General features: G+C 42.5%; 3 protein-coding genes across 5 annotated transcripts in view; 2 read left to right on the top strand and 1 right to left on the bottom strand.

The window, feature by feature from the left end:
- The first annotated feature begins 356 nt into the window (after positions 1 to 356).
- Positions 357 to 3,614, top strand: LOC139407659 (steroid 5 alpha-reductase 3). Its single transcript, XM_071151500.1, has 5 exons — positions 357 to 608; positions 839 to 993; positions 1,126 to 1,317; positions 2,262 to 2,393; positions 3,271 to 3,614. Exons 1-5 carry the CDS (start codon positions 388 to 390, stop codon positions 3,528 to 3,530), a joined length of 960 nt encoding a protein of 319 aa, XP_071007601.1. The 5' UTR covers positions 357 to 387; the 3' UTR covers positions 3,531 to 3,614.
- A 683-nt stretch (positions 3,615 to 4,297) lies between these two features.
- LOC139406703 (transmembrane protein 165) lies at positions 4,298 to 9,171 on the top strand. Of its 2 annotated transcripts, XM_071149630.1 has the most exons (7): positions 4,298 to 4,363; positions 4,521 to 4,644; positions 6,691 to 6,919; positions 7,068 to 7,243; positions 7,359 to 7,541; positions 7,846 to 7,951; positions 8,270 to 9,171. In XM_071149630.1, the coding sequence occupies exons 2-7, from the start codon at positions 4,543 to 4,545 to the stop codon at positions 8,344 to 8,346; spliced, it is 873 nt and encodes a 290-aa protein (XP_071005731.1). In that variant the 5' UTR covers positions 4,298 to 4,363; positions 4,521 to 4,542; the 3' UTR covers positions 8,347 to 9,171. The 2 variants fall into 2 exon arrangements, with proteins under 2 accessions (XP_071005731.1, XP_071005730.1); XM_071149629.1 differs by having other exon boundaries at positions 4,307 to 4,644.
- A 154-nt stretch (positions 9,172 to 9,325) lies between these two features.
- The window catches only part of LOC139406702 (clock circadian regulator a), a 72,573-nt gene continuing 62,207 nt past the window's right edge, over positions 9,326 to 19,691 (bottom strand). For both annotated transcript variants that reach the window (XM_071149626.1, XM_071149628.1), the window contains 7 exons: positions 18,018 to 18,162; positions 17,816 to 17,910; positions 17,446 to 17,721; positions 17,184 to 17,342; positions 16,565 to 16,983; positions 16,162 to 16,408; positions 9,326 to 16,076 (listed from right to left, as the gene is read on the bottom strand). In XM_071149626.1, the coding sequence (XP_071005727.1) occupies positions 15,801 to 16,076; positions 16,162 to 16,408; positions 16,565 to 16,983; positions 17,184 to 17,342; positions 17,446 to 17,721; positions 17,816 to 17,910; positions 18,018 to 18,162 (1,617 nt within the window). In that variant the 3' untranslated portion in view covers positions 9,326 to 15,800. The remainder of the gene's footprint in view (positions 16,077 to 16,161; positions 16,409 to 16,564; positions 16,984 to 17,183; positions 17,343 to 17,445; positions 17,722 to 17,815; positions 17,911 to 18,017; positions 18,163 to 19,691) is intronic.

Below are 19,691 nucleotides of genomic sequence, written 5' to 3' on the forward strand. Positions count from 1 at the left end.
AACAGTCAAGTCAGAGGCTGTCAGAGGCAGAGACCGTAAAAAAAATACATTTTCAGAGGTCTTCTGGCCAAACTCTTGCTGCCACCTGCTGTTTACACCTGTAACATCAACAGCACATTAATGATTCGTTGTGTTTTTTTAATCATCTATTGATTGGATCAGTTATATCCGTAATGTATCATACAGTATGGTGGTTATTTATCTGATGAACTAACTAATACACGACTGTCCCTGTGTAGTCTTCAAACCCCGACCCTAGGCAACGTTGTCAAGTTTCGGGTTACGGGTCGAGTTATCGAGACAAGTCCCTTTGCAGCAGTTGTGCATCGGAACTTGAATGCTCCATTGGTGTTTCCAGACGGAAGTTTTTGAGTGCCTGACTGAACAATGCTAACACTTTTAGGATTTTGTGTTATTGATTTCCTGTGGTTATCCTTGGCTTTATGCTTTCTCTTAGCTTTTTGTGTCCACAGACTTTCACGTTACCTGCCGACTGGATGTGAGCATTCAAAACTGTATATATTATTCCAGGATCTAATCCGATACGGTAAAACCAAGGGACCACTGAAACGAGACCACTGGCTGCGTGTTTTTGATATCCCAAAAAGGTAATGCTCGGCCCTTTTGAGGAAATGGGAAAACATATTTCAACTGTATTTTAAATTACCCACTTCCATATATTTACTTTATTGGGTGGACGTTTATCAGCACAACGTAATGTAACAGCTGATCGGAAGTCCAGATTTCGAATGGTTTTGCAAGACTAGAGCCCCGATTGATGATGATGACACTTGACTGACTGTAGGCCACTGATTTGAATTAAACCTCTTCTTTGTAGATGGTTCTGGCACTTCTATGCAATATCTGTTGGCTGGAATGGTTTTCTTATTGTCCTGTCACTTAACATGATTGTATGGGGCCAGAAATTCCCATCATGGTTGACTGACATATTGGGATTCCTGACTACTGGTGGACCAGTGGCAGTCAGGCAAGGTAACTTTTCCAGATTTGGGATATTTTATGGTTACCTCATTTGTTTTCATTTGCTGTGTTGGCACCTGGTAAGACCAACTCATCATATTAGGTTGTATGTGCCTGTAGAACACTGACTCGTGTTTACTTTAGTTCCACAGGTGTCAGCTGTGCTGGTGCAGGTCCTGTTATGGGTTCATTCTCTTAGACGACTACTGGAGTGCCACTTGGTCAGCGTGTTCTCTGATGGGGTCATTCACATTGTTCAGTATATATTTGGCTTGGCCTACTACATTTTACTGGGGCTGACAGTGCTGTGCTCGGATTCTTTGTTAATTGAAGGAGGTGAGCATTGTATTGCTTCACAATTCACATACTGCTTGATGATCTTTAAAGAACAAAAATATAAACGCAACATGTAAAGTGTTGGTCCCATGTTTCATGAGCTGAAATAAAATATCTCAGAAATGTTCCATATGCACAAAAAGCTTATTTTTCTCAAATTGTGTACACAAATGTGTTTACATCCCTGTTAGTGAGCATTCCTCATTTGCCAAGATAATTTATCCACCAGACAGGTGTGGTATATCAAGAAGCAGATGGAACAGAATGTTCACATTGTGCTGGGGACAATAAAAGGCAACTCTAAAATGTGCAGTGCCACAGATGTCTCAAGTTTTGAGGGAGCATGCAATTGGCATGCTGACTGCAGGAATGTCCACCAGAGCTGTTGCCAGAGAATTGAATGTTAATTTCTCTACCATAAGCCGCCTCCAACGTCATTTTAGAGAATTTGACAGAACGTCCAAACAGCCTCGCAACTGCAGGCCACATGTAACCATGCCAGCCCAGGACCTCCAGATCCAGCTTCTTTACCTGCAGATTGTCTGAGACCAGCCACCCGGACAGCGGATGAAACGGAGGAGTATATCTGTCTGTAATAAAGTGCTTTTGTGGGAGAAAAAATCATTCTGATTGGCTGGATCTGGCTCCCAGTGGGTGTGTCTGGCTCCCCAGTGGGTGGGCCTATGCCCTTCCATGCCCACCCATGGCTGCGCCTCTGCCCAGTCATGTGAAATCTATAGATTAGGGCCTAATTTATTTATTTCAATTAACTGATTTCCTTATATGAACTGTAACTCAGTAAAATTGGTGAAATTGTTGCATGTTGCGTATATATATATATATATATATATATATATATATATATATATATATTTCAGTGTATTATATGTAATTGTGATATTTGTTATGCTGTTGATGCCAGACTGATGGTGTTGTTTTGGTAGGGAGCCCTGCTTTCCCATTGCTCTCCCAGCTGAGGTGGTACTATGTGGCTGGAGCTGTACTCTTCTCCTGGGCCTCTCTGCTGCAGCACCGCTCCCTGGTCTTGCTGGCCAGACTGCGCACTGGAGGATCAGGTGAGGTCATGCAGATCAGATGTCTCAATTATTAGCTCAAAATGACTCTGAGAGGACACTCGGGAAGTAAATGTTTGATCACATTAACCCTATCAGTCCCGAGACCCCAGCAAAAATCTGCTTTTTTTGTCCATGCCTTATATTTATCCTCACAATTAAGTGTTTTACCATTTTCTTTTCAAGACAACGAGGGCTACAAGTAGCACACAAAACACTTTGACACAATCATTTGCATTCACGAGTTGTATTGACAAATGTCAATAAAAAAACAAGGTCACCCAAAGCAAAAACCTGATTTTTCTTTTTAATGAACGCTGTAAGTACAGAAATGGTTTGTTCACTGGGAAATTAATATCCAAATTGTCAGTGACAACTGTGTGGTGTTTCTGACAGCAACTATGTGAGCTTATTACAGTATAGACACTTTGTCCTGGGATTTCCTATGATCTTTGTAGAAGAACATCATACATTCTAACGACTCTTGTGTGGCTTGTGAGCATCATAGGGCAAAACATGTGCGTGTTTGTGAGAGTCTTGACTTTTCATGGAAAGCTTTTAATAGTTTTGTAGCTCAAACCATTCGGACTCTGTATATGTTTTTGTATAAAGGCCCCGGGCCCCTTTGGAATCCACAAACACTGCTCTATCTCAGCCCCGGTTAATTACGGACTACGGATGCAGAAGAAATAGATGAATCCAATGGTAAAACCCAGTAGTCTCTAGCTCAAACACACTGTTTAAAAGGGGTTAGAAGTCCAAAATGTGCCAGTGATACAGTGGGACTCATTTGGTTAACATCTTTTTAGCTTCCCCTCATGAATATGTTTTGTATAATTTGTATACATTTTGTCTTGTGTTTTGTTCTCCTCTTTTTCAGGGACAGTGGAGACTCTAGCCCACAGGGTTCCCAGTGGAGGCTGGTTTGAGCTGGTCTCCTGTCCTCATTACTTAGCTGAGCTGCTGATCTATGTGTCTCTGGGGATTGTGTCTGGAAGTCACGCTCTCACCTGGTGGCTCGTTGTCCTCTATGTGCTCTTCAACCAGGCGTTGGCTGCCCAGCTCTGTCATGAGTTTTACACAAGCAAGTTTCAGTCTTACCCACAGCATCGCAAAGCATTCCTCCCTTATGTATTGTAACTGAAGCCTGATATGAATAATGTGATTTATTTTGTACAACTTAATTTTCCAGAAAAATAAATCTAAAGACATTGTTTGTTGAAATGATTGCATTGAATATCTATTTTTTTAATAGAATACATTTAAAGATTAAACAAATTAACAGGACAAGATTGATAAGGACACTGTTAGCAGCAGAAATCGTTTGTGTACATTGGCAAGGACTGATAAGGGAGTGCCTTGGCTTCCGTACTTAAGGTGATTTAATTAAGGTGCAGGGTTTACGCCAGGCCCTAGCCCAGTTTATGCTGTGACTGACAGCAGCAGCAGCTCCACTAGATAATGAATGGCATTGGTGTCCATTTCGGTGTCCATATCCTGAGATTGGCCCCAATTTAAAATTGCAGTAATGACATCAATATTTAGAAAAGTCTTCCAGCATTTTTTAAATGATCACAGTATTTGAATTGCTTTTATTTGACCACCTGTATTACTCTACATTAAAGTGTAGCTACTATATAGTATAGTTTCATAGAGCCTCTTGCTCTCGCTGCATTTTCTTCCCTCCCACTATTGGTTGGCATTTGCAAGTCTCTCTAACTTGACATTTTCCATGACATCTACAAATTGGCAGTTGAAGTAGCCAATGACAGTACTGCACAGAAGTTAAATTAGCAGATTACATACGCGTCCTCCTTTTAGCGATCCAATCACATTAGTGGTTTACTGTCTTTCAGGTAGCATGTTCACAATTTAAAAAAAATCCCGTATGAGTTCTATCCAAAGCAGAAATGGTTATATCCTCAATGGTTCAATTGGCAAGCTTTTCTACCAACACCAACTAGCTATGTAGTGTACGTCTAGCTAATTTTATCGAGTGGTTTACGCAGTCAGGGGCAGTGATTTTTATCATCTAACCCATACGCTTATGTAAACTGCCTTTATTATCAGCATTTTTAACACAATCTGCTTGCTTCCCTTTGTTAAAATGTATCTACTGGCCGGCAGAAGGAATGGAAGGGCTAACATAAGTATGATGCGTGTCCTGCTGCCCCTGGTTGTCGCGGTGTTGTCAGCTGGAGTTTCTGGAATGCAGGAGGAACACAAACCAGTCCAAGAACAACCGCAACAAGAGGTAGTTAACTAGTTAGCTAGCTATCTTAACTAGCAACTCGAAAACATTCCACATAGCTAATAATGCTAACTAGCGAGCGTCGTTACGTTCGCATAGCCAGAGCAAGATGATGTGTGAAGTCACCACCAGTATCTATTTCACTCGGTTACTTTGACCTCTTTCTTGGTTCATGCTTTGGGGACATGCCATAGGTGGAAAACATGGTTAGCCGGGTTATTGTCCTGGTCGTCACTAGCCCTAGTCTGGAAGTTGAACTCTAATAACTACCAAGTTGTATTATACCCCCAGTCTACGTGACTTTGACTACCTCCTTCAATGAGACAGGCTGTACACTTTCCAATATACAGTATCAGTCAAACGTTTTGACACACCTACTCATTCCAGGGTTTTAGTTTATTTTTTACTATTTTCTACATTGTAGAATAATAGTAAAGACATTAACTATAAAATAACACATGGAATTTTCTAGTAACCAAAAAAGTGTTAAACAAATACAAATATTTTAGGTTCTTCAAAGTAGCCACCCTTTGCATTGATGACAGCTTGGTATTTATTCTCTCAACCAGCTTCATGAGGTAGTCATGATGCATTTCAATTAACAGTTGTGCCTTGTTAATAGTGAATTTGTGAAATGTCTTTCCGTAATGCATTTGAGCCAATCAGTTGTTGTGACAAGTTCAGTGTGGTATACAGAAGATAGCCCTATTTGGTAAAAGATCAAGTCCATATTATGGCAAGAACAGCTCAAATAAGCAAAGAGAAACGACAGTACATCATTACTTTAAGACATGAAGGTTAGTCAATCTGGAAAAATGTAAGAACTTTGAACGTTTTCTTCAAGTGCGGCAGGTTGGGGCGGCAGGTAGCCTAGTGGTTAGAGCGTTGGGCCAGTAACCGGAAGGTTGCAAGATCAAATCCCCAAGCTAACAAGGTAAACATCTGTCATTCTGACCCTGAACAGGGCAGTTAACCCACTGTTCCTAGGCTGTCATTGTAAATAAGTATTTGTTCTTAACTGACTTGATACAAACCCATCAAGTGCAAAGGCTCTCATGAGGACCACCACAGGAAAGGAAGACCCAGAGTTTCCTCTGCTGCAGAGGATAAGTTCGTTACCAGCCTCAGAAATTGCAGCCCAAATAAATGCTTCAGAGTTCAAGTAACAGACGCATCTCAACATCAATTGTTCAGAGGAGACTGCGTGAATCAGGCCCTCATGGTTGAATTTCTGCAACAACACCACTACTAAATGACACCAATAAGAAGAAGAGAGAAACACTGGACATTAGTTTGGTTTGAGGAGTCCAAGTTTGAGATTTTTGGTTCCAACCGCCGTGTCTTTGAGACGCAGAGTAGGTGAACGGATTATCTCTGCATGTGTGGTTCTCACTGTGAATATGGAGGAGGTGGTGTGATGGTGCTTTGCTGGTGACATTGTCTGTGATTTATTTAGAATTCAAGGCACACTTACCCAGCATGGCTACCACTGCAGCGATACGCCATCCCAGCTGGTTTGCGCTTAGTGGGACTATCATTTGTTTTTCAACAGGACAATGACCCAACACACCTCCAGGCTGCGTAAGGGCTATTTGACCAAGAAGGAGAGTGTTCGAGTGCTGCATCAGATGACCTGGCTTCCACAATCACCTGACCTCAACTCAATTGAGATGTTTTGGGATGAATTGGACCGCAGAGTGAAGGGATATCAGCCAACAAATTCTCAGCATATGTGGGAACTCCTTCAAGACTGTTGGAAAATAATTCCAGGTGAAGCTGGTTGAGAGAGTGCCAAATTGTGCAAAGCTTTCAAGGCAAAGGGTGGCTACGTTGAAGATATATTTAGATTATTTTTTTGGTTACTACATGATTCCATGTGTGTTATTTCATAGTTTTGATGTCTTCACTATTATTCTACAATGTAGAAAATTGTAAAAAATAAATAACTTTTGACTAATACTGTATGTGTACAAAAAGACAAATTAAAACATGGTTTCCATGGCTAACCTGTTGTGGAACTGAACTGATATTTGTTTCCCCCTTCAACAGAAAACACCAACTGCTCATGCTATTGGCCCAGAGGTCAGTGAAAATGATTCCAGCAAATCTGGTGACCTGGGCTTCATCCATGCCTTTGTTGCTGCCATCTCTGTCATCATTGTCTCTGAGCTGGGAGACAAGACTTTCTTCATCGCTGCCATCATGGCTATGCGCTACAACCGCCTCACTGTGCTGTTAGGGGCAATGCTAGCGCTTGGCATTATGACCTGCCTTTCAGGTTAGTGGATGGATTGTTGGGATTTTGTTCATGTATCCCAATTAGTGGAGGTGCGGATCCATCCTGGGTGTGTCTGAATGTCCCCCTGAGTATTTGGTTCTGTACAGTACGTCCTTTATCCTACTAAGTCCCTCTTATGTTTTCTCAGTGATGTTTGGCTATGCCACCACCATCATCCCCAGGATCTACACATACTATGTGTCCACAGCTCTGTTTGCCATCTTTGGTGTTCGCATGCTGAGAGAGGGGCTGAAAATGAGTCCAGACGAGGGTCAGGAGGAGCTGGAGGAGGTGCAGGCTGAGATTAAAAAGAAGGATGAGGAGGTCTGTAAAACACACTGCCCACACCTACATTTGCATGTTAGGAATTTTCATATTACCCTGCTGTAACTCTTGGTCTAGGGTTTCATTGTTTGGTTTGTATTCATATTTCCTATAGCTCCAGCGGTCTAAGCTGGTGAATGGGGCTTCAGATGTGGAGTTGGGCTCAGGGTCAAGCCATCCTCAGGGGAGATGGCACAGCTTCATCTCGCCTGTGTTCATCCAGGCCTTCACCCTCACCTTCCTTGCAGAGTGGGGAGACCGCTCTCAGCTGACCACCATCATCTTGGCTGCCCGGGAGGTGAGTCCTGACAGACCCACTATGGAGTCTGAGTCTGCTTGCCTAGTAAAAATGGCACACGCTGGCAAATGTTACACTGATCGCAAGCTAAAATGCTGAGATGTGGCTGCAAAGCATTCATTGTGGATCTAAAGTCCGAGTTCATGATTAAGATCAGGATATAGGGTTGCTGTGTACGTTTAATATACTCAAAAGGAATTATATTGTTAGGGAATTATTGTTGTGCATTTATTTCTACTGCACTGTGATACTTGTTGGTTCTGTGAGAGGCTTAAACGTATCATAAACAAATGCTCTGTCTCAGGATCCTTTTGGAGTGGCAGTGGGTGGTACTCTGGGACACTGTCTGTGCACAGGACTGGCTGTGGTTGGAGGAAGGATGATTGCACAGAAGATCTCTGTCAGAACTGGTGATATATTTTTCCTAACTTGAGTTTTTTAAAAAAAGTGTTCCTGGTTGTGGTCATAGCCTACACCAGGGCTCTCCAAACCTGTTCCTGGAGAGCTACCGTCCTGTAGGTTTTCGCTTCAAACCTAATCGAACGCATCTGACTCTAATAATTAGCAGGTTGATTCGATTAATCAGAAGTTACAACTGGGGTTGGAGCGAGATCCTACAGAAGGGTAGCTCTCAAGGAACAGGGTTGGAGAGCCCTGGCCTATACTGTAATGAATGTAGCTAGTAGTCATTGGAATTGTGTTATGGACCTCTGTTTTCTCCTCCTCAGTTACAATCATTGGTGGGATAATGTTCCTTGCCTTTGCATTCTCTGCCCTCGTCGTCAAGCCAGATGCTGGAATCTGATTGGAGTACATACCTGTAAAGCTCAACTATGTGTATTTGGAGAGGCTGTACTCTTGACTCTGTGTGTACGACAGTTGTACTGTACTCATGGTGTGGGTGAGATATGGAGAATATTCTATAATGGGACTCTAATGGGTGAGTGTGTCTGTGTGAATGTTGCCCTCTTGTCTTACTGAGTCTGTGATCCCTCACCGGTCTGAATCCTGTGGCTTACACACAGGACAAGACTTACGTCTCCCGCAGGCCTGTCGGTATTGATCTTGGGTCTGTTTTATTAATTCGTTCCCCATCCTCTGGTTATTATATTATGATTTAAGAGCAGCTCATTCATTGACTGAGTGCATGGAATCTCTCCTCCCCTCTTCAGCATGAGCTCAGTGTTGTTGAACGCTGACTTCAGGGAAATCCCATGGAGGGCCAGTCTGTCTGTTATCTACCACTCAAATTACTACAACGGTTTATGAAGAGGTTGTGTGAGGCCTACTGATGACGAAATCATGGAACAAAATACTTCATAGCTTCACTGCCATGTTTTGAGACCTGAGCCATTGTCTACTACACCTTTCCTGAAAGTGGTTGGTTATGGTATTTATTTACAACTTTTGAGCAGAGATTGATATTGTTAACTTTTATTTTTTTAGCTGAAGTACTGTAGACACTATACTTTTTTTAAAAGTGCACAGGGAAATGTCACTACATTGTCAATATTTGACAAGTTGTACCCTGTGATGACCGACCAAGCGTGTACATGTACGCTGTTTGAGATATTCACTTCATTGTTAAAGCCTGATTAATGTAAATACTCAATAAAACCTGTCATGCCAAGACTGGTTTCTTACCTTATAAATTATTGTCTAGCCCCTACATTTTATGCAATGATTAAGTTATCCTGGATATGAGTGATTGCCGAAAATTGCGAGAAGCAATTAACGCCTGCCTTCTGGTTTGTCCATCATGAGTGAATGTCCAAAACGAGGGATTTCTCAATTAAAAACATTTTATTCATTTTAAAATGTAATAAGGGGCGCAAGCAGCACTGCTTGCTTTAAAAGGTTCCATTATGTTTAGTTTATGTAGGAATGATCTGGCTCTAGAAATTAATTTATAGCAGCAAACTCCTTAGTGATATTACAGCACCATTAAAATGCAAAATGCCTTCAGAATGTCTCAGGGTTATCACACAACCTGATTTACCTATGCTGCAGAGCATGGTTAGCACCATTGAAATAGAAGGGGTAGAACGGACATTAAAATGCATTTTTCCTTTTAAGTCTACTCCGGGGTCCAAGGGATGAAACTCCCAAACAAATATATCAATATCATATTGGTCCATTCCACTGATTTCTGAGCACCCTCAACGATCGATGTGTTTGAACTTTGAGTTCAACTGATGTCACAGAACTAGACAGAGGTTGTGGAATTCATTGCTTGAATAAAATGCTGAGAATGCATTTAACTACAAACTGTCCATTCTACTTGTTCTAAATCTATGGTTAAATGTAATTATGGGTCAAGAACTGATGTAGAAAGTGGAACACAGCCCTAGGTTATGACTCAATTGTGCCAAGATAACACCTGGAACTGGAAAATGGTTTTTTTGGAAATTGTACTGAACAGATTAATTTCATGAGCCAAACAAGTGTACTGCAAAGAACGCCACACATACAAAGATTAAATGATAGAACACTGATAAACATTCAGAACTTCTAGCGTGTACATCAGAACTACAGAACATTAAACATGATTCACCACCCTCTACATTGGGCATTAAAAACATCTTTCCCACACCCCACATCTAGCATATAGTCTGGGTTGAATTACCTTGTATATATGCCTTTTGAGATACAACATAGGAGATTCCTACTTTGAAACTTCTGGTAAACATGTGAAAAAGGAACATCAATATGTGGTCATCCTAGAGATGATCCAATATATTAATATAGCATTCCCCTCAAATCACATTGAGAGAATTCATAAGATTTATTTGGCAATTGAAACCAATTACATGGAGGGGGGGGGACACACAGTATATGTTATTAAATAAGGATTCCTTTCAACATTTCAATACACCTTTGCATAACCATGAGCTCATGAGTCCTTATCGAGGAGCTCAAAGTAGCCAATCCTGTTTTTTGGAAATTAGATCAATAGTTTTTACGCATGTCACAGTTTGTTTAATTCCTTTCTCATTTGAGGTAAATCATTAGCTAGATTTATTTACTATTTTGCTTTCCCTTTCTACACCGTGATAGCAGTATATTACAGTGTATGACAATATCTACTATAGCTATCTTTTTAGGTCTAGCTTGGCCATAGAAAAATAATCTTAAAATCTGAGGTGTGTGTTCTGTTAAAACACTTGGTTATTAATTTCTTTATGCATACCAGTTTTTACACAGCTATGTTGGTGTTCGATATTAAATTACATTCATTCAAGTATTGCACTGCCTGACCCACTGATGGTAGCTGATAAGGTTTATCACTAGATGGAGCAACTTTAATTTGTGTTAACAAAAAAACAGAATAAAATCAGTGACCAACCAACTATTAAGAGCCACATATACCGTTTCTATACAACTTGTTGAATAATCTGTGTCAATATGCATTACTGGCAATACAATAACTTTGAGGTTATAAGAAGTACCAGCCTTGTTGTACTGTACAGGGCAATGCACCACCAATAGCCTAGCAACAGGGACCACCATTCACACTAAGCGTGAATTTTAATAAGCAGAGACTAGCAGGCTTTGTGTGACTTATTGTACATGTGAACAGAAGGGCTTGGCACAGTTTTGCCATGAGGTACTGCAACATGAACATGGAATAGACCCGCCAGCCTTGTGAGAGACCAGAGCAGGAAATGACCCCTAGAAGGCCCAGACGTTCTACAATGTTATGCTGTGATTACAGAGGTTTGATAGAAAATATGTTATTTGTCAACTTCCACCAATAAAAAAAGTGAAACTTAATGCAGGTTTCACACAATCCTTCTCAACTAAAAGATAGCAAACAATCAAGAATATTAATTATTCTACACTGAACAAAAATATAAATGCAACATGCAACAATTTCACAGATTTTATTGAGTTACAGTTCATTCAAGGAAATCATTCAATTGAAATAAATTCATTAGGCCCTAATCTATGGATTTCACATGACTGGGAATACAGATATGCATCTGTTGGTCACAGATACCTTAAAAAAAGGGTGGGGTGTGGATCAGAAAACCAGTCAGTATCTGGTGTGACCACCATTTGCCTCATACACCACCACGCAACTCCTTCACATAGAGTTGATCAGGCTGTTGATTGTGGCCTGTGGAATATTGTCCCATTTCTCTCTTCAAAGGCTGTGTGAAGTTGCTGGATATTGGTGGGAACTGGAACATGTCGTACACGTCGATCCAGAGCCTCCCAAAAATGCTCAATGGGTGACATGTCTGGTGAGTATGTAGGCCATGGAAGAACTGAGATATCTTCAGCTTCCAGGAATTGTGTACAGATCCTTGCGACACGGGGCTGTATATTATCATGCTGAAACATGAGATTATGGCGGCGGATGAATGGCACGTCAATGGGCCACAGGATCTCGTCACGGTATCTCTGTGCATTTCAATTACCATCGATAAAATGCAATCGTGTTCATTGTCCATAGCTTATGCTTGCCCATAACCATAACCCCACCGCCACCATGGGCACTGTTCACAACATTGACGTCAGCAAACCGCTCGCCCACATGACGTTTCCCCAGCGTCCCAGTAGCCATCGAAAGTAAGCATTTGCTCACTGAAGTCAGTTACGACGCCCAACTGCAGTCAGGTCAAGACCCTGGTAAGGATGACGAGCGTGCAGATGAGCTTCCCTGAAAAGGTTTCTGACAGTTTGTGCAGAATTTCTTCGGTTGTACAAACTCACAGTTTCATCAGCTGTCCGGGTGGCTGGTCTCAGATGATCCCGCAGATGAAGAAGTCGGATGTGGAGGTCCTGGGCTGGCGTGATCTGAGGCCGGTTGGACGTACTGCCAAATTCTCTAAAACAACATTGGAGGCGGCTTATGGTAGAGAAATTAACATTCAATTCTCTGGAAACAGCTCTGGTGAACATTCCTGCAGTCAGCATGCCAATTGCACACTCCCTCAAAACTTGAGACATCTGTGGCATTGTGTTGTGTGAAAAAACTGCATATTTTAGAGTGGCCTTTTATTGTAATTGTGTAATGATCATGCTATTTAATCAGCTTCTTGTTGTGTCACATGTCACATGGATGGACTATCTTGGCTAAGAACAAATGCTCACTAACAGGGATGTAAACAACTTTGTGCACAACATTTGAGAGAGAAGCTTTTGTGCGTATAGAACATTTATGGGATATTTTATTTCAGCTCATGAAACATGGGACCAACACTAAGGATTAGCCCCCTTTTTTCAATTTTCGCCAAAAATGACATATCCAAATCTAACTGCCTGTAGCTCAGGCCCTGAAGCAAGGATATGCATATTCTTGGTACCATTTGAAAGGAAACACTTTGAAGTTTATGGAAATGTCAAAGGAATGTAGTAGAATAACACAATAGATCTGGTAAAAGATAATACAAAGAAAAAAAAGAAGTTATTTTGTATTTTTTTTGTACCATCATCTTTGAAATGCAAGAGAAAGGCCATCATGTATTATTCCAGCCCAGGTGCAATTTAGATTTTGGCCACTAGATGGCATCAGTCTATGTGCAAAGTTTTAGACTGATCCAATGAATCCATTGCATTTCTGTTAAAAAGTTTGTATCAAGACTGCCCAAATGTGCCTAATTTCTTTATAACTTTTCATGTTCAAAATTGTGCACTCATCTCAAACAATAGCATGGTATTTTTTCACTGTAATAGCTACTGTGAATTGGACAGTGCAGTTAGATTAAGAAGAATTTAAGATTTCAGCCAATATCAGATATGTCTATGTCCTGGGAAATGTTCTTGTTACTTACAACCTCATGCTAATCACATTAGCCTACGTTAGCTCAACCGTCCCGTGGAAGGGACACCGTTCCCGAAATGTTGCGTTTATATTTTTGTTCAGTATATAATAAATTTTTTATAGAGATGAAATTAGCTAACCTGCTCCCTGACCATTCTACTGTAAGTGAAAATTCATAACGACTACTACTAAAGTGCCATTCTGCAGAAGCCCCTGACAACAAACGAGCAACTGGGAAAACCAGAGGCTCAATCCCCAAGAACCTCACTTGACAACATTCACCATAGAAACCTGGAAATCCACTATGGAAGTTAATATGGCAACATATAGTACAACCAGTCCATAGGACCCCACTCAACAACAGTCGTTTTAAATTTGCCATGGCACGACAATATAACCATCACCTTATAGCCTTACAACACAGTTACATGGTGATATGTACTGCCTGACAGGAGGAGCAGAGCAGCAGGAGAAGAAAAACTTCAAACAGACAACATCTGTTAACCGTATGATAATTGTTTCAATCCATTCTTTTGGCAGGTCCAACAAACACCAGTTTCACTTGTTTCAGAGGTCATTTGCGTTCTAGGATCAAATAGCATTTTCTCTGTTCTTGTCTGGACTGGGCCTAGCCTTAGGAAATATTTCCAGTAGTGTAGTTTGTCTTCTCGCAATCGAACAACTGAGAAGAAGTGAAGAGTACTGTCTGTAGGGGGTTCTTAATGTTAGAGTCGTCAGTAGCCAGAGTTTCAATAAGTGCTATACGTTTACTTTAATGAATGACCCCAGTAGGTCAGATTAGCAGCTTAATGTCTTGATTAAGACCGCATCCCCCCACAGTGTAATACCTACGTCACTGGCTTCAGACAAACATACAAGCTTACTTCACGAACACATGAAGATGAACTCGGATCGCAACAATCGCTGGTGGCATTCTGTCCTAACACCTATTTGATGAGATCCACCTTCATTACATTTCTCCTCTAAAGAGGACAAATATCAATCATTTGTTTGTTCTGACCCAGAAAAAGCTTAATTGGAGATCAAGGTCATAAACATGCTGTAGTTGTTGGTTGTAAGTGACCGGAGAAAGTATGGACATAAGGGGATGCATTTCATTCATAGAACAGACACTAAAATAATTCAGTATTCATACAATTTCTAACAGAGCTAATATGTGATATTGTGCGGAAAAATCACAAGCGTATATTGCATTTCTTAGTTTAAGGTAGTGTTTTTGACCATTTAAAACGGCATTGATTAGATACTTTTTCTATGAGAATACTTATATTTTCTACACATTAAGCCTTCGGGGCTAAAATAACTACAGTATTGTAAAGCATTATGACTTGGCCCTAGTATAGCCTGTATCTAGAGGTACTATTCATGCATCACTATGAGTGTTATGTGACCACTCCTTAAAACAGTCATAATGCCACAGGTTTGAATAAACAAAAAAATGCTTTTGGCATGAGTCATTATGGCCGAGTAAAGAATGAACTCATAGGGTTTCCATAGGATGCATTTAAAGTCTATTTGGTCAACATTGGGTCTTTGCTTTATTAACTATTTAAAATATTGTTTTGACTAAGATTGTGTCTATTTAGAGTCCTCAACATGTTGCTTTGGACCACAATGTATATTCTAAAAAAATATTGTAACTTTAAAACATTTTTTTTTCCTTTACCAAGACATTGAAAGTGAGGAAGAGGATGAAACAAACTGTGACATGACGAGCAGCATCAGCGGTGTCCGCTAAGCAGACCCCCCCCCCCCCTGAGAAGAAGGAAGTCTGTGAAAAGATCTGCCATTGAGCGTGTTAGGTTTGCTTTCTTTCATAGAGTACTAGATAAAAATATATATATTCAAAGCTACAAATAACAGACTACGCTTTTCATTTCATGCATCATATAAAATATTAGTTATCTTTTTGTCCATATATTTACATATTATTTTACATGTGTTCTGTACAATAAAAGTACAATCCACATGACATTCTTAAAAATATTTTCTGACCCATAATTACTTTCACATGAAAAGAAAAATAGGAGGAAAAACAATACACACAAGGAATCTGTCTGCTGTCTGTTCCGTAGGACTTCTTTGAAGCCTGGATTGAAGCTCCAGTGTGTCGACTGGATCATCCTGCATAAATTAATCCTGTGAGGGTGACCGGAGCACACACTGAACACACAAGACGAGGACAGAGGAGGGGACAAACACTGGCGGGACCAGGGTTTCCTCTTCCTGCCACCGTGGTGAGGGGACCTGGACAGAGTGGAGGTCTCTGTGAGGTAAGAGTTCTGAGCATGGCCGTGAGGCAGAGCGACCCTGTGCTCACTGTCAGCACAGCATTGTTTTCTCTCTGAAGCGCCAATCGTTCCCAAGTTCTATTGATCCATCCATCCACTATACCTCTTCACCCCCTCACACAAACACACAGACCGTGTCTTGGTTCAGTCCACATGTCTAAATTGGCTGTTGCCAGGTTACTGGGGCTGTGTGCTGGAGCGACCTGACATGCTACCTGCCCTGTGAGAGGCCAGCTGCTGCTCCTGTTGCTGCTGTTGTTGGAGTTGCTGTTGCTGTTGTTGTTGCTGCTGCTGGAGCTGTTGCTGCTGCTGCTGATGTTGCTGTTGTAACTGTTGTTGTTGTTGCTGCTGCTGCTGCAGTTGCGTGGTGGCGAAAGCTCCTTGATGCTGCAGTGGGAACGCCGCCTGCAGGATCAACTGAGTGGACTGGTTTCCATGGAGCAGCCGAGGGCCCTAGAGAGGGAGAACAGAGAGGTGGGTGGGAGGGAAAAGTACTTGATCTACCTCTACAGACGGTGCTCCCTATTGGTCACCTCACCTGGAGGAACTGGGTTTGTTGCTGGGCCTGTCCATGCTGCGTGGCTAAGGCCTGAGACTGCGCCTGCGTCTGCTGCTCCTGCTGCTGAGGCTGCTGTTGGGCGATGCTGATTGTCTGAGTCTGGCCCTGCTGAGGAGCGAACGCTGTCACCACCTGGCCCATGAACATGGTCGTAGGGACCATGACCGCTCCACACGCCATCGGACCAGTCACCAGCTTAGTCAGCAACTGAGAGCCAGCTGGGAACCTGAGAGAGATGAGGGAGAGAGGGTGGCAATAAATGAGCAACATAAGAACCACACACAAAAAATGTATGCAAATCCCTTGGATAATCATTATAGTTCTCAGCAACAATCAGCTGCTGAGTGAAAGGAGAATAAACCCTGTTGATGGCATCATGTACCTGATCTGTCCCGAGCGGTCCTGGGCAAAGGTTGCCACAGTAGCAGTGTTGTTGCTGCTGTTCTGGGCCAGGCTGTTGGCTATCTGGACCACATTGGCCTGGTTGGGTTGAGAGATCATCATGGTGTTGTAGAGGGAGGCCGGCAGGGCACTCTGCTGGGGCGGCAGAGAGTGAGTCGACCTCACAGAAGACTGTGAGAGGACAGAGCTGGTGTCTTGTAGCAGGTTCTGTTGTTGAGGCTGGGCCTGCTGCTGAGGTTGCCGTTGAACCGTGTGCTGCTGCTGAGTACTGCTCTGCAGGTTGCCTGCAGACACCACCTGACCCTGCATGTTGAGAGCGCCACCTGGCTGCATGGTGGTCCCCTGGGCCAGCTGCACAGAGCTCAGGCTCAGCCCACCTGCACCCTGTTGGAGGAACATCTGCACCAGAGAAAATACCACATGGTAAGACTCTTCTTACATAGAAAAACACAGGCATGACACATGCATGCATCCACACAAATGTAAGCAGACATTTTGGTTCAAGTACCCTTTCCCAGCTCTACATAAGAGGGCCATGGTCAATATATGGGGCCCTTATAGTGCTGTTCCCGAGACAGACAGCAGGGGGAAGTGCTAACCTGTAGGCCCTGGCCCTGCACCTTCTGGAGCTCCTCCTGGATCTGCCTGAGCTCTTGCTGCTGCCTCTGGATGTTGGCCTCAATCCTCCTGGTCCTCTGCTCCAGCTGATCCTTCAGGTGCTGCATGGCATCCAGCTGGGTGGAGAACTGTACCATGGGCTAGCAAAGATGAAAAATAAGGGATGTTTGTGGATGGCTCATTATAATTGAACATTTCTGTCACTGACACTGCGAAATTACAGTCCTGCGAGAGATTTCTCACCTGGACACTGGACTGGATCTGCAGTTGCTGCTGTTGTGGCGGTTGCTGCTCTTGTGGCGGTTGCTGCTGCTGTTGTGGTGGTGGTTGCTGCTGTTGTGGTGGTGGTTGCTGCTGTTGTGGTGGTGGTTGCTGCTGTTGTGGTGGTGGTTGCTGCTGTTGCCGTGGGGGTTGTGGTTGCTGCTGCCTCTGCTGTTGCTGTTGATGATGTTGTTGTGAAACAATGGAAGGGGCCATGTTCTGCCCTGTATTCTGGGTGTGCTGGGAGCTCATTGATTGCTGTTGGAGACAAAAACAGGAACTACATTATGAACCAGATTACTATCAAAAATAAAGATGCGGTGACCGCAAGCGGAAGAAAGCCCACACTGACCTGACTGCTGACGGACGACCTTCGCTGTGATGTCATCTCAATAGCAGAGACGGACTGGCATCCTGGTGTACCCCTGTCTGTCTTTAGCTTAGGCGCTGAGGAGGAAAAAACAAACAACTTACTCTTAGGATCAAAGTAGATCTCAGAAAGGATGTGACCATAGACAAGATGGATGTAGTGATGTCATGTGGTCAGTGCTTACAGGCGGGATTGGAGACGGCGGTGTGGGACGAGGACTTGCGGGAGCTGCGTGAGGAGGTGGAGGGCGTGCGGCTGCGGTCAAATCGCTCCAGGGCCTCCTTCAGGCTGGAGGTGTTGAGCTGGTGTTGAGACTCAGAACCAGAGTCCTGAGATGGAGAGAGCAGAGAGAGAACAGTCAGACTCACTACAACAACTCCCAAACGTTGTTAGGAGACTTAGGAAATACATCCCTCCTTCCTCGCATGAGGTAATCACTGATCTAACACAGTTCGATAGGTGAAAACAAAATGTTTTTATATAGTTTTTCCATTTGCACATTTAGCTCACATAATATAATTTAAAAGTATGCATTACGGTGTCTGTAATAAATAATACATTTGGCAAAAACGAATGTAGACATTAATAAATGAATTTCCATAGCTACAACAGTGGGGGAGTGCCAAGATGGAGACACGGTGGATTCAACACTGCGCCCCCTAACAGTCATATAGTGAATATATAAATCATTGTTCACAACCTCTCCAGCAGTAGGAGTTGATGCCTTCACACAGCACACTTGAGCTGTCCAAAGCAAAATGAAGTGCCAATCAATCTACTCTGAGCTTATTTATTTTAGGGAAAGCGATTTACAAAAGTACACCTTCAATAGTGAACATTCTAGCAATATGCTGGCTAGCGTTGACAGTATGCAAAAAAGACACTAGCATTCATCTTGCTAGCCTACTGTAGCCATTTTGATCTCTCTTTTGGAGTCTTAAAGGGACAGCGTCCTATTTTCAAATCTTCTCAAAATGACATAGTTTAGAAACAAATGAATGCAATGCAATTCTAAAGAATAGAGTAATGACTTGCATTGCTAAATTATATGACACAGCTTTTAAATACATATCATAATAACCAAATATCGGCAATTAACAGCTGAATATAGAGAGAAAGCATGGCAAACTTTAGGCCAATGTATTTAAGAACCAAACCATGTCCGGGCCAGTATAAATTATTTTTGGGACACTCGATTTTTGGCCAACTTGGCAGAACATGGCCCTATCCATATTTTAACAACAAAAACAGCAACATCATCAACAGCAACAGCAGAGAATGCCAAGAGTGTGCAAAGCTGTCATCAAGGCAAAGTGTGGCTACTTTGAAGAATCTCAAAATGTAAACTCAGCAAAAAAAGACATGTCCTCTCACTGTCAACTGCGTTTATTTTCAGCAAACTTAACATGTGTAAATATTTGTATGAACATAACGAGATTCAACAACTGAGACATAAACTGAACAAGTCCCACAGAAATGTGACTAACAGAAATGGAATAACGTGTCCCTGAACAAGGGGGGGGGGGGGGGGGGGTCAAAAACAAAAGTAACAGTCAGTATCTGGTGTGGCCACCAGCTGCATTAAGTACTGCAGTGCATCTCCTCCTCATAGACTGCACCAGATTTGCCAGTACTTGCTGTGAGATGTTACCCCACTCTTCCACCAAGGCACCTGCAAGTTCCCGGACATTCCTGGGGGGAATGGCACTAGCCCTCACCCTCCGATCCAACAGGTCCCAGATGTGATCAATGGGATTGAGATCCGGGCTCTTCGCTGGCCATGGCAGAACACGTAACATTCCTGTCTTGCAGGAAATCACACAAAGAACGAGCAGTATGGCTAGTGGCATTGTCACAC

This window comes from Oncorhynchus clarkii, chromosome 4 (genome assembly GCF_045791955.1).
Source record: "Oncorhynchus clarkii lewisi isolate Uvic-CL-2024 chromosome 4, UVic_Ocla_1.0, whole genome shotgun sequence".
Classification (NCBI taxonomy): domain Eukaryota; kingdom Metazoa; phylum Chordata; class Actinopteri; order Salmoniformes; family Salmonidae; genus Oncorhynchus; species Oncorhynchus clarkii.

Bases quoted from the DNA above. Each gene is read 5' to 3' on its own strand.
- LOC139407659 (XM_071151500.1), top strand. From the start codon at position 388: ATGCTAACACTTTTAGGATTTTGTGTTATTGATTTCCTGTGGTTATCC. The intron at 1,318-2,261 runs GTGAGCATTGTA...TTGTTTTGGTAG, and splicing joins TTCTTTGTTAATTGAAGGAG to GGAGCCCTGCTTTCCCATTG. The intron at 2,394-3,270 runs GTGAGGTCATGC...CCTCTTTTTCAG, and splicing joins ACTGCGCACTGGAGGATCAG to GGACAGTGGAGACTCTAGCC.
- LOC139406703 (XM_071149629.1), top strand. From the start codon at position 4,498: ATGTATCTACTGGCCGGCAGAAGGAATGGAAGGGCTAACATAAGTATG. The intron at 4,645-6,690 runs GTAGTTAACTAG...CCCCTTCAACAG, and splicing joins AAGAACAACCGCAACAAGAG to AAAACACCAACTGCTCATGC. The intron at 7,244-7,358 runs GTCTGTAAAACA...TATTTCCTATAG, and splicing joins TTAAAAAGAAGGATGAGGAG to CTCCAGCGGTCTAAGCTGGT.